The sequence below is a fragment of the Urocitellus parryii genome, chromosome 11, assembly GCF_045843805.1.
Source record: "Urocitellus parryii isolate mUroPar1 chromosome 11, mUroPar1.hap1, whole genome shotgun sequence".
NCBI lineage: Eukaryota > Metazoa > Chordata > Mammalia > Rodentia > Sciuridae > Urocitellus > Urocitellus parryii.
The window spans coordinates 72,170,566-72,197,841 of NC_135541.1; the positions used below are offsets into that span (position 1 = coordinate 72,170,566).

General features: G+C 41.9%; 1 protein-coding gene across 5 annotated transcripts in view; it reads right to left on the reverse strand.

The window, feature by feature from the left end:
- The window catches only part of Tgfbr3 (transforming growth factor beta receptor 3), a 188,623-nt gene that overhangs the window by 96,651 nt on the left and 64,696 nt on the right, over positions 1 to 27,276 (reverse strand). For all 5 annotated transcript variants that reach the window (XM_026403098.2, XM_026403096.2, XM_026403097.2 and 2 more), the window contains one exon: positions 17,187 to 17,371. In XM_026403098.2, coding sequence (XP_026258883.1) covers positions 17,187 to 17,371 — 185 coding nt within the window. The remainder of the gene's footprint in view (positions 1 to 17,186; positions 17,372 to 27,276) is intronic.

The window sequence follows — 27,276 nt, forward strand, 5'->3', positions numbered from 1 at the left end:
CCTATCATGTGTGAGGCACTGGGTTTGATCCTCAGCATCATGTAACAAAAATGACTAAAGAAAAAATAAAGTTCTATTTATCTATGACAAAAAACAATATTTTAAAAACTAGCACTGAAAGAAACATTACAGTTCAATATTCCCAATTTACTTATATTGACCAGAAAAGAAACAAACTCACATGGTTCTATACACTTGATTACATTTAAACAAAAAAGATTGTGCTAGATGGAAAACCAAGTCCAGCTTAAGACTCAGAGTTAAGTGCTGTTTTCTACACCTTAAAACCCTGGTTTAAGAATAATTATGTCTGAGGCTAGGCACAGTGGTGCATGCCTATAATCCCGGTAGTTTGGGAGGCTGAGGTATGTGGATCATGAGTTCAAGGCCAGCCTCAGCAGGTTAGTAAGACCCTAAGCAACTCAGTGAGACCCTGTCTCTAATTAAAATATAAAAAAAAGGGCTGGGAATGTGGCTAAGTGATAAAGCATCCCTGGGTTCAATCCTGGTACCAAAAAAGAAAAAAAAAAAAAAAAGAAGAAGAAGAAGAAGAAAGAAAAAAAAATCATTATGCCTGAACCTCAGATATAATTTTCCAGGAAATACAATTAATGAGAAATTTCCAAATACAAACTTGCTAGATTTAACCTATTTTCTAAAGCTACACTGTTGCAACAACATATTCACTTGTTCACTCATGCATTTATTTCACAAATACTTGAAGGCTGGACACTGTTTTGATTGCTGAAGGTATCAGTGAACAAAACAAAACATGTATCCTTGTGGATATTTTAGGTGAAGACACAGAAAATAAACATGTCTAAATGTAAATGAATACCAGGTGGTGATATGAGTTATTATTTATTTATTTACTCATGCATCCATTCATTCACTTATTAAAGCACTGGGGATTAAACTCGGGGTAATTTACCACTCAACTATATCCTCAGCCCTTTTCATATTTTATTTTGAGACAGGGTCTCACTAAGTTGCGGGGCTGGCCTGGAGCTTGTAATCCTCCTGCCTCAGCTTCTTGAGCATCTGCGATTATAGGCATGTTCCACTGTGCCTGGTTATGAGTCATTTTCTAAAAGTAAAATAGGGTCCAGAGACTGCAGGTGGGGAGTTTATGGCTATTTGAAATGGGGTGGTCAGTGAAGGCTTCTCTGCAGCAGGACTGGGCCAAGGTGGGGAGCTGAGTGAAATGCCCCAGGCCAAACAAAGACCCTGTCGAGGGGGGAAGGCAGGATATCAGGGCCAATAACAAAGTACGGTGAATAATGATGAGATGCTGGGAGGGGCCTGAAAGACCACCTGGGGCCCTGGAAGGGACTGGAGAGCTTATTCTAAATGTATTGGGAAACAACTGCAGGAAGCCGAGCTGTGAATTTCATGAACGGACTTACATTTTTAAAGAACTGAGCTGTTGCTATGTACAGAATAGATCTTATTAGCTGATAATGATAGTAGCTGACATTTACGGAGTGCCGATTATATTTCACCCACTATTGTAACCACCTGTCACCTTATAATTATTTAACTATCCCGGCAACCCTATGAAGTAGATTCTATCCTTATTCCCACACAAGGAAAGAGAGGCATAGAGAATGTAACTGATTTATCCAAAGACACAGAACTGATAATCAATAGAACCAGGCTTCCAAGGTAGGCATTCTACGCAGACCCTGCACTATTAAAAGGCTGGGTTAGAGATCCATGGCTTCACGAGTTAAAATGCTGATGGTGGCTCAGACAAAAGGCAGTGGGCAAAGGTGGGCAGATTCAGAATATATTCTCACAATAGGACAAGTAGGATTGACTATCTAGGAAATCATAGGTAATGATAGGTAATGCCAGCATTTCTGGTTTCAGCAAACTGGGTGGCAGTCTCCTTTACAGAAATGGAGAGCACAAGGAGGGAATAAACTGGGGGCAGGAGGACAGCATGGAACTCAGGATAATCTCCTTAACTAATGTGAGGAAAAGAATGTATCACTTCCTATGGCTGCTATTAACAATTTGCAAAAATTTGGTGACTTAAAATGATAAAAATTTATTCTCCGACAGTTCCAGAGGCCAGTCATCCTACATCAGTAATGATGGGCCAAAATTGATGCGTCCACAAAGCCGTGCTCCCTCCAGAGGCTCCAGGGGAAGTTCTGCTCCTGGCCTCTCGAATTTCTCATGGCTGCTGGTATTCCTTCATCTGTGACCCCATTCCCCTAAGCCCTGACATCAAGACAGATTGTCTTCTCTTCATCAAATCTCCCTTTTAATAGGATATATGTGGTTGCCTTTAGAGGCCACTCACATAATCCAGGATAATCTCACATCTCGGTAATCTTAATCACATCTGCAAAGACCCTTCTGAATAAAATAACATTCACAGGTTTTGAGAGTTAGGATGTAGAAATATCTTTGAACCTTTCACAGAAATGAAAATAATAAAATCCACAGGTATGGATAAAGAGTTAAAGAATTTTTCCTCTTTTATATGAGAACTGGATTTTCTGTTAACTTTTAATTCTGTGACCCTGGTAACCTGATAAGACATGAGGTCAACCATAATACAAGGCAACTCACTTAGTTGGAGCTGGATTTTTGGTGGGGGACAAAAGGAAGAGGGATACTGGGGATTGAACTAAGGAGTGCTTTACCACTGAGCTGCATCCCCAGGCCTTTCTTATTTTGAGATATAGACTCACTAAGTTGCCTAGGGCCTCCCTAAATTGTCAAGAATGACCTCAAACTTTTGATCCTCCTACCTCAGCCTCACAAATTACTGGGATTACAGGTATGCATGCCTCTGCTTGGCTCGGGAATTTTTTTAATATCTGATATGAAGCAATATTAGGGGCGTCCTGAAAGCATTGGTTTGGTGGGTACCATGGAAACTGTTCCCATAGAACATAGTTACTTATTGGCTGCTTGGACCATGTGAGGCTTTTAAACTAGGGTAAGACACATATGCACACAGACACACAAATGTAGATCTCATCTCCCAGCATTTAAGCCAACTAGAGAGCTCCTGATGGTTGTAAGAACAATCTATAGATAGCCACAAGGTACCCCAAAAGAGAGGAATGCAGTGCCGCCCTGCTACCTACCAGATGCAGTCCCTACCTTATTCTTTTGAGTAGACTGAAGCCACCTGGGTCTCTTGGGTCTGAATGTTTATTTGAAGCCAACGAGACCCTCGGTATGTGCTTGTTACACACGTTACACATATCATTTCAGTTAATTATTTCCGTTTCTATTTCCATCATACCTTTTACCACAGTTACCAGCAGGGAAAAGGAACAGAGCATCTATTTCATCTGGTGGCCCTCCAGTGGCCTCACTCATAAGCAACAAATTGGCTAAAAGGGGGAAAAGGAAAAGGAAAACTAGAAAAAAAATTTTTTTTTTCGTAAACTCAAAAAAACTGAGTTGCCTGTTCCCTCAGGGAGGAAAAGTACATAGTGCCTACAGATGACTGTCATGCTGCTGCCCTGGGCCTTCCAGGGTCCCCAGCAGGATTAAATGCAAAAGCCTCAGCCCACATCTCTGCTGGAAAAGTGCAAGTGGGCTTGTTACTCAGAGCCAAGATAAAGGATGAATCTTTATGAGTACCGTAAGTATGAGTCATGAAAAATAGGAAACACATGTAGGACGTATACATAGTAATTGTACCAAGCCAGGAAAAGTGTTTAGGATGTATATAAGAACACACAGCAGAAAGGACTAAAAATTACCCTGGTACATTGCTCCAAAACACATCCCAAAAAATCAGAGCCAGGCAAAGGTCCATTATCATTCTATTCTCTAATAAACATAAGTCACTTTCGTATTTGGAAATAGTCTTTTTATTTTTTTTAATGCAAGTAGGAGGAGAACTGAATCAAGAAGAAGTAACTTGCAGAAGGCTTTGAAAGATTTTATGATTTGGGAAATTTGAACAGCTTCCAACTAAAACACTGGGAATTAGATCTTTAACAGCATTAAAAATGAACAAGATTCCTTCAGAAAAACATTTGTTCACAATGGTTCTATTACCATTTCATTTTGATTTTCACTATCTTAACAACCGGTAGCAATAAGGGGGAAAAAAAATCAGAATCTTCAAACCTTAGAAAAGCAGGAAACAAAAATAAACAGCAACACAAGCACCAACAACAGACCAAGGCCAGCACTAGAGGCCTCTCAGAGATGCTGGGATCAAGAGGAAGAAATCCCTGTGGGCAAGAGATACAGCCCCCTGGATAACTGCACCAGATGGAAATTCAGACAGTGTTCAGAATATAAGGGAGGGTGATCACCCCTTGAGATATGACAGATGACTAAGGCAAAGTGCATCAGTATTAGAAATAAGGCTCTTCAGTTGCCTTTAATTTTGGAAGCCCCCTAAATCTAAGACTTAGCAAGGAAAGCAAAGGAGACAACCTAAAAGCCATACGTCCTACACAAAAACATGCTTGTCCTATCAGAATTTGGGCTCCCTTGAACTTCTCCTTCACCTTTGGAAACTGCCAGGTCTCAAGGAGAACGCTGCTTGCATGTCTGTCTACTTGAGGTTGAAGTAGGAAAAGATGTGTATTGTTTCAAACTTCATTAAGTGTAAATTTACCTAAGACTCCAGGAAAGTCAGTGTCAGTGTGAGGCAGAAATCTCACTATAACTTACATATCACAGAAAAAAAAATCCAACTATAAGCCACTAAAAGATCCCAGGAGCATGGCTAGAGCTGAGAATATAATACCTCATTCTCTAGAGACCGTTCATTTCTCAGGCCTCATCTTTTTGCTCCTCTCCTAGAGGCCACACATCACTCAAGAGGTCACACTCGTGAGGGACTTACCTCTTAAGATGACATCAGTGCAGTTTCCAGTTAAATTGGCACAAAGGTATCCAGCACCTACCCTGCTACAAGCCCAGTAGGCACAGGGTACCTATAGCCACATTGCCAACCTGCCATAGCAAATTCAAAAAGAATCAGATGTGTATGTATGTAGTGGGCTACAGACAAAAGTTACACTATGGCAGGGATCCTGGATGCTAAATCTGGCTGTGCTCCTGACTCACAGAACAAGTAACATCCAATCAGGTCTATCTTCAAAAGAGGTCAAGTCTACCTGTAATTCACTCCTCCTCCTCCTCCAAGAGAAATAAATATTCTAGATTCAGTTAAAGGACTCTGATTCAAATGAAAACTGTAGGGTGTCTTGGAATATAGATAGTACCAGATAATTGTGCACAAAGAATCACTCTCAGGAATTCCAAGTATAACCATCTCAACAAAGTTTTAGTAAAATTCTACCAGATTTCTAGAAAATGGTGATAAAATTGTAAAAGCTCCCCCCCCCTTTTTTTTAATCAACCCCACTCTTACCAGTTTCAAGGGCTACCTAGTACCTGGGTCTTGATACTTCAGCCTTTCACACAAAACCAAGGAGCTCAGGGGAAAGGACTACTTCAAGTAGCCCAGGGTCAAGGCAAAGTGCCCCTGCGGGCTAGAAACAAAAGCTTAGGGCACACGAGTACAGTGGAGGCCAGAGAAGCAGGTCCTCCAACAAAGTCAGATTCCTGTGTCTTTAAAACCAGACCCTCATAAATGGTTTGCTTCTGCTGGACACCATGCTCTAAATAAACAGACTCTTCTGGCCGACACACAACTTCCTGTAGGGTTCTGGTGGGTAAAGCTTGAAAAGGCTGCCAAATCCAATGACCAGCAACTTCTGAGCTGACTTAGAAAACAAGCTACAAAGACTTGAGTCCAGAGTAAACAAAGGAAAGAGCCACATTAAACAAGGAACAAATTACTATACAGGCAGGGATATTTTAAGTACTCACTGAGCGAGAAAACAAAATTTTTAAATATCAGGTTATTAGGTATTTAATAATACACAGTAGAGTAAAATGCTCTCTTTCAATTGGAGGAATCAAAGTTAATTAATTCCAGCAATATTAAGAATTGGCTGAGAGTCACCTCCTACCTCATGAGGACACATCATTCTCAATGGCCCAACTTCAAACCCGGCTCAGATCAAATGAGCTACCCAAGGGAGCAGCACAGAGTCAAAAACCATTTATAGCTTTTTACCCAGCTAAGGGAAAGACTAACTAGTTTACTACCAGATGACTAAAACCCCTCAGAGTAAAAAAGAATGTTAAAGAGATTCAGAAATGGTCTGGAGAAAGACTGAAACAGAGATCTATAGAGTTTACAGTAAATCTTAAAGTGGATTAAAGGAGATTTAACAAAGAAAAAAATATATCAAAGCAGTCATAGAAAATGGAGGGGCCTGGGGACCAAACAGCAAGTTCACTGATATAATGCAAATCAAATAAACATTGCACCATGGAAAAGAAAAGTAGTTAAGAAACTTATAGTGATACTTGAAATAACATTCTTATACCACGCAAAAACCCAATTTACAAAATGCAAAAGACATCCATGGCCCAGTTCCAGCCCTTAAGAAGTTCCCTCTCCAGCTGGGTGCACAGAATTAACACGCATAATTCAGTAGCAAAGAATATGGGGGAAAATATAATTCTGTACTCTGGGGAGGAGCAGAGCGTGATTGGGGGAAGTGAAGAATTCAGAGCAACATTTTAAAAAGAGGAAGATGGAGAAGGGTAAAGGAATCAGAAAAAGGATGGCTGGAGAGGAAAGACTGATGCATGGGCTTCTAATGTGGCAAGGCATGAGAGAATTAAGACAAACGTTCAAGTGGAATTAAGAAGAAAGGCCTACAGGTGTGGTAGCACACACCTGTAATCCCAGAGACTTGGGAGGCTGAAGCAGGAGGATCCCAGCATCAACAACTTAGGGAGGCCCTAAGCAACTTAGCAAGACCCTGTCTCAAAGAAATAAAAATAAAAAGGGCTAGGGATATGGTTAAGTGCACCTATGTTCAATCCCTGGTACAAAAAAGAAGGAGAAGGAGAAGGAGAAGGAGAAGGAGAAGGAGAAGGAGAAGGAGAAGGAGAAGGAGAAGGAGAAGGAGAAGGAGAAGGAGAAGGAGAAGGAGAAGGAGAAGGAGAAGGAGAAGGAGAAGGAGAAGGAGAAGGAGAAGGAGAAGAAGAAGAAGAAGAAGAAGAAGAAGAAGAAGAAGAAGAAGAAGAAGAAGAAAGGCTTAGAAACAATGGATTCAGCAGACAGATCAGGAGTGTGATCCTAGCCAGTATTTTTTTTTAAATAACAGGGTCCTGCTATGTTGCCCAGGTTGGCTATAAACTCCCAGCTCAAACAATCCAAGTAGCTGGGACTATATGCATGCCATCATGCCCAAGCGTGAGGCCTGGGAATCTGCACTCTTAAGCATCTCCAAGGGATTCAGATACAGGGCCTTCACACATCACCCAAGCTTTGAGAAACACTGATCCACAGGAGTGAGTCCAAATCCTTACTTGTGCAGCCTTTTCAATCTCATCTTCCACTTTCAGGCCCCAGCCCAGCCCCCAACATTGTCCCATCCTCTATCCCAGAAGGTGGCAAGCTCTTTCTGCAAAGAGCCAAACAGTAAATATTAAACACTTCGTGGGTTTCTGTCACAGTATGCAACTCTGCTATTGCAGTAAGAAGGCAGCCACAGATAATAACAAATGAGTGTGGCTGCATCCTAATAAAACTATATTTACAAAAGCACATATCAAGACTGGTGAATGGATTAAAAAAAACCAACAACATGGTATAGCCACACGATGGAAGACTACAACATGGATTAATTTTAAATACATATGCTAAGTGAAAGAAGCCAGTCACAATTTACATACTGCATGATTCATTTATATAAATGTCCAGAATAGGCAAATCTGGAAATGGGAAAGTAGATTAGTGGTTGCTTTGGGCTGGGCAGAGAGCACAGAAAATGGGGGAGTCACTATGAAAGAATACAAGGTTTCTTTTTGGGGGGTGATAAAAATATTCTAAAATTAGATTATAGTACTTGTTGCATACCTCAATAAATATACTAAAAACTTGCACAGTTTAAACACGTGAACTTTATGGTATATAAATGGCATCTCAATGAAGCTACTTAAAACCAAAACAGGCAGCAGCCCTTTTTGGTTTGGTCCAAGGGCCACAGTTTGCCACCCCCTCTGTATACCAGCCACACCATGTATAGGGGAAATTTTTCCTCCACACTTAGTTTCTACTCTGCCCTCTGGGTATATTAAGGCCACTGTCCTTACATCCAGCAATATCTGCTTGCTTTCTAAGCCCTCAGTTAAATGCTCTGTCTTCTGGAAATCCTTCCCTCACCTGCAAATAGAATGACGACTCCCTTTGTTGAGTTTCTGCAAAATTTTAATACATTAGTCATATTATTTGTTATTTAACATTAAATGTGTTACCCTTTAATTCCATCGGGCACTAAAGAAATTTTTTAAAAATGAGTAGAATCTAGAGAGGATGTCCACCTGACAACACTGTGGGCTCTTGGTAACAAGTCACTGAAAGGGGCTGTGAGAGAGTACACAAGGGAGTCAAGGGAGTATTATTTAAAGAAGATTGATTCTATGAAATAATTCCCGAGCTAGATGGAAAGAATCAAGGCCTAAAGCTGAAGACAGCAGTCCCAAGAGAACAAGAGACTGCAGAGTTAGTGGAGAAAACAGAGACATTCAAAAGAGAAGGGAAGGGCTGGGAATGTGGCTCAAGCGGTAGCGCGCTCGCCTGGCATGCGTGCGGCCCGGGTTTGATCCTCAGCACCACATACCAACAAAGATGTTGTGTCCACAGAGAACTAGAAAATAAATATTAAAAATTCTCTCTCTCTCTCTCTCTCTCTCTCTCTCTCACTCTCTCTCTAAAAAAAAATTTAAAAAAATATCAAAAGAGAAGGGAAAATAGCAATAAAACTTGGTGATTGACCCGATATAGGATCTGAGGGGGATGGGTAAATGCAAGATGGTTCAAAAGTTCCAACACAGATGTCAGTGGTGACACTGAGGGCACAGGGAAGCTGGCCCTAAAAACCAACACTGGAATGAAGAGAACCAGTTTAGGCAAGTCCTTGGATTCCATTTTAGAGATTATGAAGAGCAACATGAGCTGGCATTGACCACTAAATGCACAGCAATGCCCCTCAATCATCAGTGAACCCTCTAAACAAGTGCTACTATCACCTGCGCTTCCCAGGTGAGGAAAGTGGGCTTAAAGAATTAAGCCAGTCACCCAGGACTGTACAGTTGGGAAGGAAAAGAGCTGAGATTAACCCTGTATCTGAAGCCTGTCCTCCACACCACACCTCAGGTACCCAGGAGCTCAAGGTAGGACTGGGAGACCCGACTGGCATTCCACTTGACAACCCACAGAGAGTTCTGAGGGTGATAGGCAAGAAGTGACAACCCAAATCCTAAGGACAGATAGGCCTCCTCAGGAAGACAGAGAAAAACAGAGAGCCAACAAAACAACTGCTTGGATTAAGAAACCCTGAGAAGAAGAAAGAAAAGCTGGGAAGGAAAAAGAAAAACAGGTGGAAAGGGAGATGGAGAAGCTGGCTAATGTACCATCCTGAAATTAACAAGTACCTGAAGAAAGAAAAAAATTGAAGAAGATAAGGAACGGGAAAAGAAAAGACAGTAGAAAGAGCTCTTCAGTAGGAATTGGGGTCCCTGGGTGGCAGTCCAGCTCCTATCTGACAGTGAGCAAGTTGCCATTTCACTCCCTGGACTGGTCCCCTCTGGAGGTGGGCGGGACTAGACTGGCCCCTCCCCAATCCAGCATCTCATGAACAGTCAATTGGCAACATCAGTGACACCCACAGGTAACCCCAGAAAGCAGAAGTCAGGCAGCAGATAGGGAAGTACACCCAGATGTTTATTTATTCAGGAAATTGAATAGGAAAGGAAAAGAGAAATAAGGAAGCACCCAGAGGCAATCAGAGGGGCCAAGTACACCCGCAGCTCTTCATCATATAGAAAGAAAAGCAAAATTATTAAACATACATCTAATTTACACAAAAAAATACTTAGAAAACACAGAGGAAGGATGGAAGATAATGTGATAACACTTCTGCAGAATTTAAGTCTTCAAATTAGATATATTTGCAGTAAGTTTCCCTATATTTTCAAACAAAATGTCAAGACAGCAGATACATAATGGGAAGGAGAAACACAAGTTGGATAACATGATGTTCTGCACTCACATAAATTGGCTATTTGCCCAATTGACATATCTGGGTCTTGGATTTATAGACCTGCTGTTTACTTCAGTGATTTTTTTAATCCTCTCCAAAAAAATTCTAAGAGAAAAAAAGTCACATTTTCAAATATGGAGGATGCTCTTATAGAAACAATCTCTTAAGATTTTCAGGAAATTTAAGAACATCAAGAGCAGTTACCATGACAACAGCAGTAAGGGTCAGGGTTGTAACTCTAACCTCCAAGAAGACAAAATACCACACTGCTGGACAAATTGTAAAAGGGGTCAGGGCAGTCTCTTCTCCATCTGAGGAAGGGGCAATAATAAGAGAGGTCTTTTCCCAATCTTCAGGTTCCAGCCATCAAAGAACATAACCGACATTACCGCAGGCTAAAATGGCAAAGTCCAAACAAGCTCAGTCCCACTGGTGGGGCAGGGGTATGTTTTCCCAGAGCAATTTTATAGCACCTAGACATTCCTATGATAAATAATAGGGTTAAGCTGTATACCAGCCAGAGTCCTGGTAGGCATATGGAAACTCCTTTACTTAGCTTGTCTCCTGATTGTTTGCTAACCACTGGTGTTTACGAGTATTCTTTGATTTCTGCTTTCATTTTTTTCCAGAGTTTCATTTAAAAAAAATTAATTTTATTTTTTCCAAAATTAAGTTTTTGGAGAGTCCTTATTTGAGAATTAGCTGTAGTTTCAGATTACACATCTTGCCCCAACATGTTAGAAATCATCCTTGACTGGTGTGGCCAGTTCTAACTTTGGCTTGCATTGTCCTCTGTTGCAAAATCCTTGCTTTGCTGCCCCACAACCCTGCTCCTGCTCCTCTATTCAGCCCTGGATGGGTGCCTCCAAGCTGCCCAGCAGGCTGTCATTCAAACTGCACTGAGCAACATGTGAAGGGGCAATTCTTTAAGAGGAACCTATTCCTTTAGGTTCTCTGTTCCTATGTGAGAGACAAAGTCAATTGCCTTTGAAGATGTGAAATAATTTCTATAGCCACATTCAAATGAGGGTGGGGAAGAAAGGAAGGAGAGAAGGAAAGAGAAAGGTGATAGAAGAGGAAAAAAAGAGAGTGTTTGAGGGAAATTTAATATATCTCTTGTAGGTCTCTGACAAAATGGTAAGTTTAGAGATAATCTTACCTGTCACATTGGGGCAAATTCCAGAACAACCTCGTTTTAAACAAACACCAAGCATTGTTTACATATAGAGGGTTCTTGTTTAAAAACTGAATTTCAACAATATACAGTGTCTGTGCATGCGGGGAGTTCACTTTGACACTTGCTTAGTATATACATTATCTAAGATAATACAAACATAAATAGCCCTTTTTTCCTACATATATACAGAACTAGCATTGGGAAGTCATTCCTGAATAATAGCAGAGGGGAAAATGCTCCAGATAGAGAAGGAATGTGGCAAGTTTGCTGATGTTCATTTGATGTTTTTGCTGTCATACATGTGCTTTCCAAAAAGTCAACTTTGAAATCTTCTATCAGTTCTTCAAATAGTAATGGGCAAGAACATACCCATTGCCCTCTCTCCAAGCATTGTAGTGTCTGTATTTTGATAACTCAAAGGAAAAACAGAAAGTTATCCATCTGTTTAAATTGTAGAAACATGAGGGAAGACTAGATATAGGTAGATAGGTAAGTATGTCGGTAGATAGGTAGGGAGGTAGAGATCTCCAAATCTACCAAAGTCCTCAGTGTAAACGAAAGGATATTAAATCAGATAGCAAAGCCCAAATACCAAAGTTTTTGAGTCTTTTTCATCTTTAGCAGGAGAAAGAAGAGTCTTGTTTGTTTGTTTGCTTTTGTGGAGTGGGGACTGAACCTAGGGCCTCCTGTGCATGCACTCTTTCTCATAGCTAAATCCCCAACCCAGGGAGAATCTCTTAATGTGCCCCTTCTCCCCTACACAGGTAAAGCAAGTTTGATCTTAAGAAGTACTGGATTATAAACAGAGGACAGGTGAGGCACTTTTGTGAAAGATGCTAAAAGCATTAGGAGATGATTAGTTGTGAAAACAGATAAAAGCTCCCCTGGCAGTGACATTTAGTGTGGGGATTAACAACCCCACGGAGCACAATGGCTCCTGAGCTCAGCCCTGCTTTTATAATTACTGACATTCGTATGATAATCCTAAACCATGAAAAAGAAAAAAAGAAACACTGCCACACACATATCAACCTTAATATCGTCCCTAAAACACCAAGGAAATAACAAAGGACCCCAACGATTGGAAAGCCTATGCACAAAACCCAAGCCCTCCCTGGGACACGTGCCGGCTCAGCCAACTGATAGAGCCCACAGGCCTGGTTAGCAGAGTTTGCAGGACAGAACAAGGTAAAAGATGAATGTACAAGAGAGGCCATCTCAAAAGTGTGGGAAAAGCTTGAACTGTAGTATCAGGACTGCTCAGAGGTAGCTCCACAACTCATCATCTGCTTGTCTAACCTCCCCAAACCCAAACGTCTTCAGGCTGCTAGGGACTGGCAGAGCTTGTACCCTTCACGCACAAGGCTGGCCCACAGCAGGCACCAACTGCTACCACTAGTTGCTGGTACTGTTATTTGTAGGATAAGGGAGCTATTAAGAGGAAAGCAGAACAGTTAGCATTTCAGATGTGTTTACTTCCTTCTCTTTCTCCTAACTGTGGGTTTTCTTGCCCCCAAAAGAATCAAGAAAGGGACAAGTTCATGCCACAGTCCTCAGAGAAGGTATAAAGTAAAAGCAATTTGGAGCCACATGTGTGATTAACCACACATCCCATTTGGCCATGTCTGCCAAGAAGCTTAGAGCCAAATTTCAAACTCAATCATAGCAACCATGTGAACCCACACAGCCAACAAGCCTCACTCTTCTTTTTTTTTTTTCTTTGATTCTCATTTTGTACTTCTGCTTACATTGTTGGTATGTCTCTTGTTGGAAGCCCATCCCAAATCCTCTTTTGGAATGAGACAGAGAAGCAAATATATAAAATTATGGAGTTACGTGCTTTCTGATGGGTGAAGTTATTAAATCTGGCCCTTTTCCTATGTCAAGAGAGTTTCCTGATCCTTACTCCACCCCTATAGCCAGGCACTGGAACACCCATTAATAGTCCCTCCATTAATGTCAGAACAAACACATAAATGCCAATGCCTGTATCTTTTAAATTCATGTGCAGTGGCTAACTATGGGCTTACCCTCAATAGCTCTTCATAAGAAGCAAGCAATTAGGTTGGAAGTAGAAAAGACTCGCATGACCACATAAAAGCAGATCACAAGTAAAAATTAGATGATAGAAAACAAAACTGTTGCCATTCCAGCAACTAAATGAAAGCATGCAATTGTAAACAAGCCTCTGATGGTGCACAGTTGTCATCAGGAACCAAGAAGCACCCAAGGCACTGAGGCACCGAGGCACCACACTCCACACTCTGGAGGCTCACAGAGGGGACTGGGTGCACTTTCTTCAGTTAAAGGGCCCAAGGAGCTGGTTTGTGCAGCAGTGAGAAATGACACAGGTCTTCACTTATTCTAAAAGACAAATCCAATCTCTCAGGGCTGTTTATCCTCTTCTGCCCTCCTCAGTCGCCAGAGAGTCTTTTTCCAGTTTCCTGTCACTGCCAGGGCTGTTGTTTCCAAAACCAATGATTACAAATGAGAGGTGTGGTCTCAGAAGAAAAATACAACTACAGGTCTCCCTGTCCTGAAAGAACCCAGCAGGAAGGCCAATAGGAAAGGAGGGGGGCCTTCTGACATTGCTGTAATAAGTGTGTTTCTGATACAAACCCTCTGCTGGCTAATACAATTGTTCATCCAGTTTTGTTTGAGCATAACTGCCTCCCCAAACCTTGTCAACCGGCTGTGTTTACTACTTCTAGTTCTAGGCTCTGTCACTTCCTCTACTCCGGAAAATAAGAAAGAAATTCTCAGCTGAAGGACCTTAAGGCACCTGGGAAGTACGAGTTTAGTAAAATGTTAGAGAAGGCATGATTTATCCTGGATCTTCATGATAATCCTGCACCACTCACAAACTCAGGGAAATGGGGTTGGTTTAGTAATTCCCTCACATTCAAAGATGACGCTGTGAAAAACAACTACTGCAGTCATCAGTCATACTCAAGTGAGGTCTGGAACCAACACGATAATTTTGCTACATTGCAAGCAACAGCACTTATTTCACCTTCAAAATTATTTGCCTTAAACAAAGGCTGCCCCTGGTCCTCCTACTATTGCTCCCAAACAAATCAGCTGTTAGTTTTTGCACAGCCGGTATTATAGCATATCTATAAAAAAGGTATCCATTGAGAATAGCAAAAAGAATTTCGTGAGTTTAGGTTGGAGGAGGAAGCAATTTGGGTATAAAAAAAGTGAAGTGAGCCAAGGCACATTTTATGGGCTAATTAGAACACGTTGGCAGGTTGAATGATTTTTTTTAAATAGCTTTATTGGGATAAAATTCACATACCATCAAATTCACTCTTTAAAATATAATTCAATGGTTTTTATTATATTTTCAGGTTGTGCAACCATCACCCCATTGAATGTTAAGACATTTTAACCACCCCCCAGCCTCCAAAAAACCATAATCATTAGTAAGTCAACCTCCATTTCCTCCTTTTCCCATCTATCCTAAACACGCATTCATTTAACTTTCTGACTCTATACATTTGTATATTCTGGAAATTTTACAAAAATGGAATTATATAATTCAGGGTTTGTTGTGTCTCTCTTCTTTCAGTTAGCATAATATTTTTAAGGTTCATCCGTGTTACAGCATATGTCAGTACTCCATTCCTTTCTATAAATATACATTTTATTTATCCATTCATCAAATGATGGACATTCGAGTTGTTTCCATCTTTTGAGTATCATGTATAATGCTAACATGAACATTCATGGGCAAGTTTCTGTGGGGACCTGTTTTCATTTCTACTGGATATATAACCTAGGAATAGAACTGCTAGGTTACATGGCTCAAAAGATTTTTTTCCAAAACTGCTTGCACAACTGTAGTAATTTCTCTCCATAGTAATGTCTGAAGGGAACAAGCAGTATTTAATACTTCTCCACCGGCATTCTGCCACCTCCCCCCCCCAACAAATTCATTCATTCTCTGCCGGATGTCGTCCTCTATATTCACTCTGTATACACAAAATACCTGGAAGGCTTTGAAATGACAGCACCTTGGAGCCTGATGGAAATTCCAAATATCAGTTATCCCAGCATCATGTTTTCAAACAGGGTTGAACTAATAACCATCTAATCCTTAAAAGTCCCCAAAGAAGGAAATAATGTAATTTCCCTTGGTTACTTCCTGGCAGAAATGTCTTCAAATAACTAGCCCCAAATCATACACATGCTCTACAAATATTGAAGGAGCACAAGATGCAGTTTTCAAACAAGTTTGGGATTATCCTACGTAGTAGTCCCTCTTTCTTTTCACACCGAATGTACTATGTCCCTTGATGCCACCTAATTTTACAGCCCTGCCATGTCCTAAAATGAATTCCATTTTGACCTAACATAGTAAGTAAAAGTGTGGGAGAACTCTGCTGTCCTTCCTTGAGGTATTTTTCTTTTTGCTCCAGTAGTCTTGCTGAATCTATTTTCATAGTCAACAACAGTACCGCACAATTTAACATCAAGAATTCTCGGCTGTTGCTGTTTCTGCAACAGCTTGGACTTTCTCCCTTCTCGGTTCCTCCGAGAGAGGCATATATAAAATGAGTAATTACTGCTGCTGAAGAACTGCTGGAGTCAGCAACGCCTGGTAGGAGCTGCATTTCCTCCTCTACCTTCCCCTCCCACCACAAACTCTCCCCCATAAGTTAAGAATTAAAGACACATTACTGGGATAAAGAAATCTGACCTGAAATATGTGTTGCAGCAACAATGGCAAGCAACCAAGAGTATTAACAATAATTTCCAATGGAGCTGGAAAGGCTAGGCGATCCATCTTTAAAATGAGCCAACTCTCTGCACACTTTCATGAGATTAGAATCAGTTTGCTTTTCCTTCAAGATACTTCATGCCTCTTCTGTCCCTACTCCCCCAAATGGACAGGGTGGTTGAAGCACATAGACAAGTGGTTCTGGAAATTTACTTTCTTAACCAAGAGAAAGCTCAAAGATAAATTCCATTCCACACTAGTTTTCCTATGCTTCATTGTGATCGGGATTTACTGTGGTTTCATTCTCCTTGGAGAGATAATTCCTGAGTGATAACATCTCTGACATAGAATCTAAAAAACAGAGAGAATAACAACAACATGTTGTCTTGGGGGAAGTCCATCCTCTTAAAAAAGTATGATGACCCTGCACCCATGATCTCAGCCATGAGTCACGAGAAAGTGGAGGCTGTTTCTCTCTGAAGGTGATGACCCTGAGCTAGTGAGCTATCTCTGAACCTGCTTATTCCCATGTAAAACGATAGAGCTTCATGAAGTAGCATATGAGTGCCTCAAACAGTGCTGAGAACAGAGCAAATACTGTTAGCACTGGGCTTGTACCTTCATCCTCACCCTCGCAACCCAGGCCGAGGCCTCTACCATCTTTGCAAAGCTGCGTGGATAAGTAATAAGAAACTTCCCTCAGGCCTTTTCACAGAAACACAAAGTGCTGATAGCTTTATTCCATAATGTTCCCATTTCCCTGACTCATTCTGGAAGAGGATCATAAGACAAAGCAAGGACAGAAGAAAGAGAGGCCACTGGTGAGAATGAGGAGACATATTAAAATTACAGAGAATGGCACCTTGCTTCCTCACAGTCATGCTTAGAAGATGAAAATTCATACAAACATGCTTCCTGATATGGAGGGCCAGGGAAGGAGGCAGCCAAGCAATCCCTAGAGAGAGAAAGCTTAAAGTTGACTAGGCCAGGGAGCAATCTGTTATTCTAAGCTCTGGGAGCCATCTGTTATTCTAAGTTCTATTCTCTCTCTTGTGTTCATACATGAGCATCCTTGTTGAAGAGAAGAAAAGGACTCTATGTTCAGAAAAGCATCTCTGCAGACTCAGTGGATGGGTGGCTGAAAGCCAACACCAGTACCTACCTCTCTCTGCGGCTGGCCTGGGCCCTGGTCTGTGGGGCGCAGGTTCAACACGTGCACTTCCTGTGGCAGCCCAGTTGTGCCTCTGCTGGCACAGCCTGACAGGACCGTGAAGCTCTCCATCAAGGCCTGGACAGGATGGGAGGCATTGACAGGAGACAGCTCACACTGTGTACCAGGCTCTGGACCTGCAGACAGAATCACAGACATGAGCCACTCAGAGCAATGAAGTCTACCTCAAAGTGGGTGTTTCTGGATGATCAAACCACTGCCAACCCTTTAGAGGAGTCTTTGCAAGTAAGTTGTCTCCAGAACTAAATGAGACTTTAAGCAATTTATTCCATTTATCTCTGACTTTCTTTCAAGAGAAGAAGAATTCAACACAAATCAAACAGAAGGTGTCCTTCATCCAGAGGAATACATTGATAACTAGTGAGTCTAAAAGGGAATTTAGAAAATCAAATATATATCAAAATCATCCAAAAGAAATTTAAGAGATTGGGATTTAAAAAGAACAGACTAGCCCTTTTTGTCATTTAGTCCTAGAAGCAACTTCATTTTGCAGGTTAATAAATTTGTATGTAACTGCAGAAACTCAGGAGGCTGAGTCAGGAGAATAGAAAGCTTGAGACCAATTGAGCAAGAGCTATCTCGAAATAAAAAATAAAAGTGACTGGGGATATCGCTCAAGGCTAGGGCACCCCTGGGTCCACTCTTCAGTACTGCAAGCAAAATAGAATAAAATAATAAATTTGCTTTCCTTTTCTCCTCTTTAGTCTGTCTTTGTCAGTTTGTTCCAGAACCTTCAGAGGACAGTGAGGAATTTCCCTTCATCCCTATAATGCTTCATGTTCACACACCTCTGTGAGCTTGCTGCTACTATCCCCATTGAATAACTGAGGAGCCTGGAACCTGAACACGCAGCTCCATTTCAAATAGAATCCATATAAAAAGACTTGCTTGCATTCCAATGAGCTCTTTCTGACTTTTAAATGATAAAAGTATTCTCTAGGATTGCAACCTCAATCTACAATGGAGTTCAGAACTAGCCACTCCTGTACCTCACGACTATGTCATAAGCAGACACTCCACCGGGTGGGCCAAATCTATTTCAGGACTCACAGAAATTATCTAGGTTGATAATAGCAATCTGGTCTGAAATGAAGTATGTGCCTTCTCAAATAATCACTGCCACTCCGTATCGCTGGACTGTGCCCAGCTGCTTTCTCAGAAAGCAGGAGGTAGGAAGATGTTGTGGCAGCAATGGCGGGAGGCACGTTTCTAGGTACACTCTGAAACACTAGGGAAAGTCTTCTGTTCCTACTCAATTCTGGGGACACACACTGGCCAGAGCTACTCACACTGGGAACCCCTCTGAAGTGAATTTGCAACAACCACAAGTTAAACACAAATACAAATGTTTTTAAGTTTCATTTTTTGTATGAGTGTACAAAACTCTTATTAGTCTGTCATTTGACCCAAAACACATCTGCAAAAAGGGCTACAATCTGCCTGACTGGTCTTCTTCCTTCTGATGCCACCACTGGCCACCAGGGTCCTCCTTAAAAAAAAAAAAAAAAAAAAAAATATGGACTCATTGCTGCAACAAAGCAAGAGTAAAAACTCAATAGGAAGCAAATCAGAGAGCAAGATCTAACCCAAAGAGGAAAACCCCCTTAATGAAGAAGGCAAGAATTCTTTGCCTCAGAGCCTATTTTCTCTCTGTTCTGCTGGAGTCCAGGAAGAGCAGAACCCCTCTTTCTGGGCTGAGCTCTATCCGTGGGTAATACAAGTCAGTTCAAGATCAGAAAAAAAAGAGAGAGAAAGCAATGCCCCAGAGCACACTCTGATTAAGTGTAAGACAGCATTTCTTTATAAGGACCTTCTGAGGTCAGTGTTTAAATATACTCAATGTTATGGTTTGGATCTTAAATGTCCCCCAAGGTCCATGTGCTAAAGCCTTGGTTGCCAGCTTGTGGAGCTAGAGGGAGGTGCTGGAACCTTTAGGATATAGAGCCTAGTGGAAGGAAGTTAGGTCATTGGGGACATGCCATTGAAGGGGATACCGGAACACTGGACCCTTCCTCCCTGTCTCTTTTTGCTTCCCAGCTGCTATGAGGTGAGCAGTATTCTTTGCCTCACACTTTTGCCAGAATCTTCTATGTAGCCACAGGCCACAGTGCTAGTGCCAAGACACCATGGACTGAAGCTGCTGAAATCACAAGCCAAAATAAGACTTTCCTTTTTTTTGAGTTGTTTATCTCTGGTATTTTGTTGCAGCAATGGACAGTTGACTGACACACTCAGCATAGAGTGCTCTTGATCATCTGGCATACTGGAGTTTTTGAGGTTTATTATTGAAGTCTTCCCTCCAAATTTGAAAAAGAAAAAAATAACACAACATGTGATTCCGCTATTCATATGCCAAAAAGACAACAACCTCAACAAAAATTTCAGGAATTATCCATCACTATCAGTAAGAGTATGTAAGAAAAGTTGTCTTCAACAGTTCAACACACAGTGTCAGACTGTTCTGGTAAAAACAATAAAGAAACTTCTCCCATTTAATAAGTTTTTACTATGTGCTGGGCAATGACAGATGCTATGTATCCTTCCAACACACCATAAAGAGGTAGTATTAGTCCAACTTAAAGAAAAAGAAGAAAAGTTCAGTGAATCACAGTTGCAGGGGTAAAGTATCCTGAGGCTATAACTTACTCTTAAATGCACCTAAAAAAATAAGACGGGTTGATAGATGAATAGATGCTTGATAAAGAATCTATTGCAAAACATTAATTCTGGAATCTGGATGTTCACAGTACAATGGTTTCAACATCTCTGTATGTTGAAATGTTTCACACAAAAATGTTGAGGGGGAAGGGATGCTTATTAAAAAATCAGGCCAAAAATGCCCCAGAAAACATACACTTCTGAGAAAGCAAACAGATCTAACTTTTCGATAATATCAAAAGTCTAAAAAAAAAAAAAAGTACATATCCTTTGACCCAACAGTTTCCCTCTGAGAACTTACCATAAAGAAATAACTGGATCCATGTGCAAAGAGTATAGAATGTACCAATGGCAGGGTGAATACAACTTAAGAGAGAAGATAAAATGAAAATAAACTCTGTATGTCAGATTTTGCCCTGCTTAAAAGGACTTAGTGATCTCTTCCTGCTCTCCAGGCAAAACCCAGAAATCTCACCAGGGTCCTTCCAGATCTGGCCTTGCCTCCTAGTTGGGCCTCATCTCTGGAACTTGCTCACTGTGTCTTAGCCATTTGGGTTGAGGCATAAACCTGTTCGTTGTCTCCCAATATCAATTATTCTCATTTTTCTCCAACTGTTAGTTAAGGCTAGAATAAGGCGACAGCCCCCCACTTTCAACTAGGTATTGCCATGTGACGAAATTTTGGCTGAGATACAGCCAGAGATGACACAGAGAACTTCCAGGAAGTTTCCTTGTGAAGGGAAAGAGATGGATTCTTCTGTCCTTCCTGATGACTGGAATATCGATGTGACAGTAGTGCTAGAGCAGCCATTTGGCCATCAGATTGAAGAAATATGCTGAGGAGGCCAAAGCACTAAGAAGGTGCCTGAGTACTTGATGAACATAGAACTCCTAGATCGACTGGCTCTGGACTGCTTTTTTATACATGAAACACATATGAACTCTTCTCTTATTCAAGTCCAAAGTCATCTGGAGTTTTCTGGAACTGGCAGCTTAATCCATCCTCATTAATATACTCTCCTTCTTTTACTTCGTCAAACCTACAACTTTCCCAGGAGCCTCCACATATACCAAATTTCCTCCATGAGCACTTCCCCTACCATTTCTGTTCCCTCCGGGGCCCTGGCAAGACAAACTCCTGCTCATTCTTCACATCTCCAAAGGAAGCTTCTACAGCCACACCAACCTGAAGATGCTTGATCTTGTCTAAGGAAGCTTCTCTTGCCTCTCACTAAGTTAGATACCCCTTTTTTTTTTCATACTTTCATAGTACTCTCTATTTCTCTTCAAAGCACTTCATGTAATTTGATGAACACAGCTATTTGCATAATTATTTGTTTAATGTCTACATTCTCCCAAAGACTGCAAATATCACAAAAGAATGGACCACCATTTGTTTTATTGTTGTACACCTTCCCCCAACACAGTATGCTACACACAGTGGACACGCCAACATTACTGAGTAGAGAAGAAAGAACCATGAGGTGATCCATGTCTAATGGATTTCACAGGAGCAGGAGACTATCCTAGAGGTCTTCCTTTTGTTCTTTAAAAGCCAAAGCTTCAATTGTACACCAAAGGGGGATGGAAATCAGTCACGAAATGAAGAAGTGTTTGAGGTTGCTAAGAATCAAGTCCTAAGTTGCTAAGAATCAATCAGTTGGGTTCCCCACCCTCAACTGTCACAGAAAGCAGGAAACACAAACTTGCCATCCTCTTTTATTGAACACTCTTCTACCCTGTTGAGGTAGCTGGAGGATCCCCTGTTTCCCTTATCCACACATCAGATGCCCAGCCTTAGCCTGCCACCTCCACAACCAGCCCAAACCTCCTTGTCCCTCTGCCTAGGCACAGCCGATCTTCAAGATCTCACCTGCCTTCCTCACCTGCTATTTTTGCCCTTGGGTTCACAGTGGGTCCTTGCAATCTGCCCACACAAAACTACATCAGGCTCCATTTAGAAAAGCTTTCTCTGGAAATAGAGTGATCAGCCCCACCGGCTCTACCACACATTTCTAAGGAAACAAGGTGGCCTGGTGCATCAGGGACTTCCTTGGCCCAAGGGCAGCACCTCCCAGGCACCAGAGCCCAGTCGCCAGGAGAACATGTTTCACAACCCTGCGTGAGTCAGCTACTCATATATGTGGTGCCCGGAGCACTCTGGAGCTGCTAAATAACAGGTCCACAGGACAGCCTCAGAGGCTGCAGGCTGGAACCCCACAATGTGCTCTTCCCTACGTAATCCAATCCATTCTGGTGTCATGAGACCGATAAGCAAGCACGAAAGCACGCTGGTGAAGATCCTAATCAACACAACAGAACTGTTTCACCACAGTAAAGAGCAACAGACCAAGTGAAGAAGAAACAAATCCCGGCTGAGAGCAACAGTATTTGCTAACACTCAGGCCTTTGCCTTTATTATTATATTATAGGCCAGGCACAGTGGCACACACCTGTAATTCTAGCAGCTTGGGAGGCTGAGACAGGAGGACAGCGAGTTCAAAAGCCAGCCTCAGCAAAAGGAAGGCACCATGCCACTCAGTGAGACCCTGTCTCTAAATAAAATACAAAATAGCGCTGGGAGTGTGGCTCAGTCAGTGGCCAAATGCCCCTGAGCTCAGTCTCCTCTACCTCCTAAAAGAAAGGCATATTATAGACACTTAATATTGGAAGCCTCATGGAAATTCTGAAAAGTGAGTAGAAAAACTATTATTATTTCTACTATAAGTAAACTGTTGCAAGCCACAGAGCTGGGTGCGTATTTCAGTAAAGTGCTTCCTGACACAAGGCACATACAGGCTCACGTTCAGAGACAGACCTCGCTGCTACCTCCCAATCTGGATATTTCTATTTATTCTGGGCATCTAGTATATGCCCTGCCCAGGATTCTTTGGGGGTTATTCCCAAGGAAATTGGGCTTTTCTATGGTCTTAGCCAAGTTTATCCTTCTTGGCTCCCTGGCTCCTGGGGAAATCTGACCTCCCCACAGTCCTCCTGGGGACTGTGTTCTGTCTGAACTGACCTCTTCCCTCCTGACCTGCAACCAGGCTCTGTCCTTCCTGCTTTTACACCCTCTCAGCCACCAGGATGGACACCTGATCCCATCCCCCCACAAGATGTGACTTCTGTTGACTGAAACCCTGGCTGACCTGGAGACAGTACAGACACCAGTGAACCCTGTGGAAGAAACCTACCAGGTAGCCCAGGCCAGAGACAGACACCCTGAGAAGGCCACTGCCAACCACACACCTGCACCAAGTTAGCTTCCCACCCATCAGCCTGCTCAGCAGCTAGGCTACTTGAGGCAACTAGGTCTGGTGGGACAGAGCCAGGGGTGCACTCTTGTTGTGGAGGAGTATCATGGGTACCTTCTGCACACATTGTTTCTAGTCCTTGAAACATTGTCGCAGTCTGGCTGGGCACAATTCACCAGCCACTTGTCAAGCACAAATGAACTTTATTTTTTGAATGCACTCGCAGCACCACACAAGCTCTTCAGGAATTCCCTCAGAGCCCAAGTGCCACCACCGGCTGCCCCGGCCAGCCTCTCAACTGCTCTTGGCTGGGTTGTGTGGGCGGAGCCAAAAGAGTCCCCCAATGAGCAGCTCCATGGTCTGAAAGGGTGGGGAAACAGCACAATGAGCATCACTGCAGAGGAGCCAATCAGCTGGAAGTTTGCTGGGGCGCTTTGGCTGTGGCTCTCAACAAAACATTACCATGAAGACAGTGTTAAAGCCCAGATTTTAGAGTGATGGGCACTAATGCTCAGAGAGGTTAAGATTTTACCAATGAACACACTGCACCAGTAAGTGACAGCAGGGAATTCAAACCTGGATGTATCACATTCTAGGTCCGGGTTCTTCTCATGACAGAGTACCACCTGGTTTTGACTTGAACTTTCCTGTCTTTCACCTTAGGGATGCTTGAACAGATTCACAGGCCAACCATAAACATTAATTCAGGTCTGATAAGATAAAATAAACTTCTCAGTTCACACTTGTAACCTTTAGTTGACTTAAAAGACCTCATAAACTCAATGAGGAAGCACAAGTTCCTTTCTCATTTTACCAAATGTCCTCTTTGTCTTTTTCACTAATGCTTGATTATCCGGACACATGGGAAACATTTCAAAGATCTGACTATAACAACAACATCTAAATTCCCAGTTCTACTTAAAGAAAAAAAAAATGAAAACGGACTCACCCTTTCATTATGTCCTTTAACTACAACACAGCATTCCAATCTGGGTTACAGAACCCCCACGTCCACGCTGGCTGCGGGCCAGCCCCAAGCCTTGATAGAATGCAGACAAAGCATTTGGGAACAGATGCATTTGCTGTACACACTTTAAATTTAATCTATCCCCAAAGAAATTCTTAATGTTACACCTCCTGTGACACAGAGTAAAATATTGAGGGGAGGGTATTGTTTAGAGGAAGGCATCGTAAGTAATCTTCACGTTTAATAAACGTGATCTGCAAGCATCCTCGATACTAATGCATACCAAGTTGACACAAACATCTGGTACCTATTCCACATAATTTCCAGCGCTCTGATTCCCCATATCACCCAGAGTACTAATGAGGAACGTGTGTTCAGCTGTAATAAAAGTGGTAAAGATGCAGAGGGAATTAAGGGGTAACATTATAGCCTGAGACCAAGACATCGCAGTGGGGAGATTTTATTCCACCAACACCATTGGCTCATAAGGGTTTCTGTTATCGTCCCACAGGGAATTCCGCAATGCTGTCAGCTGCAAAGAGGGACAAACTCCCACAGACTGTGGGACTGGGGCACTACAGGATTTATTCTGTCCCTAAGCTGAACATCCCTTCTACCCCCATGGGATGTCAGAATCTGTAAGAAAGGGCACCCAGGATGATTTCTCCGGCAATAGCACAGTCTGGCTTTAGGAGACAGGAATGTCACCAGGATATGATGCAAAAACAAAGCTCCAAGAGAAAAACACCTGGAAGGCCCTTCGCTTTGGAGCCTGATCTGTACACATGTGCTCATGTTTGTACCATCTCAAATTACAAGCCTTTGGATCTACAGCCCCTTGGGGATAGAGCTGCGGAATGTACCACCATTAAGCTCCTTCCCGCACGGCCCCCACCTGGGGTTTTCAACAATAAAACTTAACATGAGGCTGAATTTATCCCTGGTAGAAAAAGAAATGCTCTAAATCCTGCAATATGGATTTCTCAAGGAGCGGGGGGAAGCCCAGATTTTTCTACAGCTCAGCTCTTTAAGCATATCTTATCCTAGTTTCTTTCATCATCCAGGCAAATATCTAAATTCAAGCCTTCCTCTTGACAAACCAGCCCTCTTCCAAGAAATCAAATGCCCATTTGTTGGGCTAAAAGCCAGTGCATATTTGTATATGTTGTGTTGAAATTATGGTGCAGCCATGTTGAAGAATTTCCTGTGTTCAAATGATGTTTTTAAGTGTTCAAAAGGAAACAAAGGGCAGAGCTTCATTAAGAACCTAAATTCTCCAAGTGTTAGGAAGTACCAAGCTGTAAAGGGCACTGACCCTTCCACCTAAGCAGGATACCATTCTACCACCCAGAAGTGTCCACAGAGGGGGTCTGTGCAGCTCCGGGAGGAAGGGGTGTTGTTTTGTACTTTTTATGACCTGAGACAAGGCAGCAGAGGGGGCATATCACAGATTTCACCACTAGACACAGCAAGAGAAGCCTCTAAGGAGCTAGGAGTAGAGCTCAGTAGTAAAACATGTATTTATTAGCATGTGCAAGGCCCTGGTTTTCACACCAAAATACTTTTTTTAAAAAAGGAGCTCTTGCATTAGGTAAGCATGGGGTACTGGACCAGTAGATACAGGAGCCAGTTTCAGTCTGTATCTGCTGCTTACTGGTTGTTTGGCCTTGTTTTTATTGTTGTCATTGTGTTGTTTTTGTGGTGTTTAGGATGGAACCCAGGACCTCCTGAGTACTCTCCCACTGAACTACACCCCCAGCTCTGACCTTATTTTGTAATCTCACTACAATCCCTCCCTCTTACTCTATGACTGGCTCAATTTGTAGATCAAATGAGGCATTATACATAAAAAATGCTTTACAAATTTCAAGTACTATTAGAGACATTAAGTCCCCTGAGGGGAGGAGAAATAAATGAATGAAAACATTTTCTCAATTGAAGAATGTTTTCTCTGTGAGCTTTTAGAATGCTTAATAAAATATCCAAGATAAGATGTTCTTATACTACTCCCTAGCCATTACTCCCCAAAGAGTATATCTAAGAATTGTGCTGGGGAGATTCAAAATAAAACTAGGCACAGTATTACAGTATAGGAGTAAAAATTCCTGTTCTCTGAGTACATTCTGCCATTTTCTAAACAAGGTGAAAACAGTCCAGATTTGTGCCTGTAGGGAGTTCTGGCAATCCAGGAAGAGGATAATTTGGCACCACCTTGGCCAACCTTCTCTTGTTGGCTTTGATCTATCAAATGGTGTACCAGTTCCTGTTCTTCTAACAAGAGCTGAAGAAAGCTAAGACAGATGAGGACACTTGCTACAATATTCATTTATGGGAAAATTAAAAATTTATGAGGTGTTATTGGTCTCAGCCTAGACACTAAGGACAAATAGGAAGATGTGAAGGATGGAAAAAAATAGATTCTTTTTTTCTCCTATCCCACGTTTTGCAGATACAAAATAAGTGAAAGAAAGTCTGCTTCTTTATTAAGAGGAAAATGCTTTATTGATTTAGATTTGCAATATTAAACCTAACTTTATCACATAATAAAAATTATAACTTAATTCCTCATAATGCAGTATTTTATGGCAAAGTGAGACTTTAAGGGATATGAAGCAGCTCCTCTTTAACCCTGAGGGATGATATTACTAAATCTTTTTATCTCTCAGACCTTGACTTAAGATAATCACTAAACTAATTTCCTTTCCCGACCCCGTGGTTCTGGGGACTGAATGAGGGACTTCGCACAGGCCGAGCACAAGCTGTACCTCTGAGCTATTTCTCTTTTTACCTCTAGCAAACTGGTGTCTGACAAGTAAGAAAAGGACAGGAGAAACAGAGGTAAGAATATGCACAGAACCATGGAGGAATGGTACACACTGCAAGGGACTGGTGAGTATTCTGTTAGGACTGCTGTGTAGGGTCTGGGGTGGATGGTGAGCAGCAAGACAAGATGTAAGGGAGTGTGTTAGGAAAGACAGAGGGGGAAACCACACTGCCAGGGAGTTGAATCATAGCCAGTAACCACTAGTCCTGATTACAGATAAGAGAAAAGAGATTTAAAAAGGAAAATCTACAAACATTGGTTTGGCCACACAAAATATTTCTAATTATAGCCACGTGTACAAACTGAGCCATGAACTGA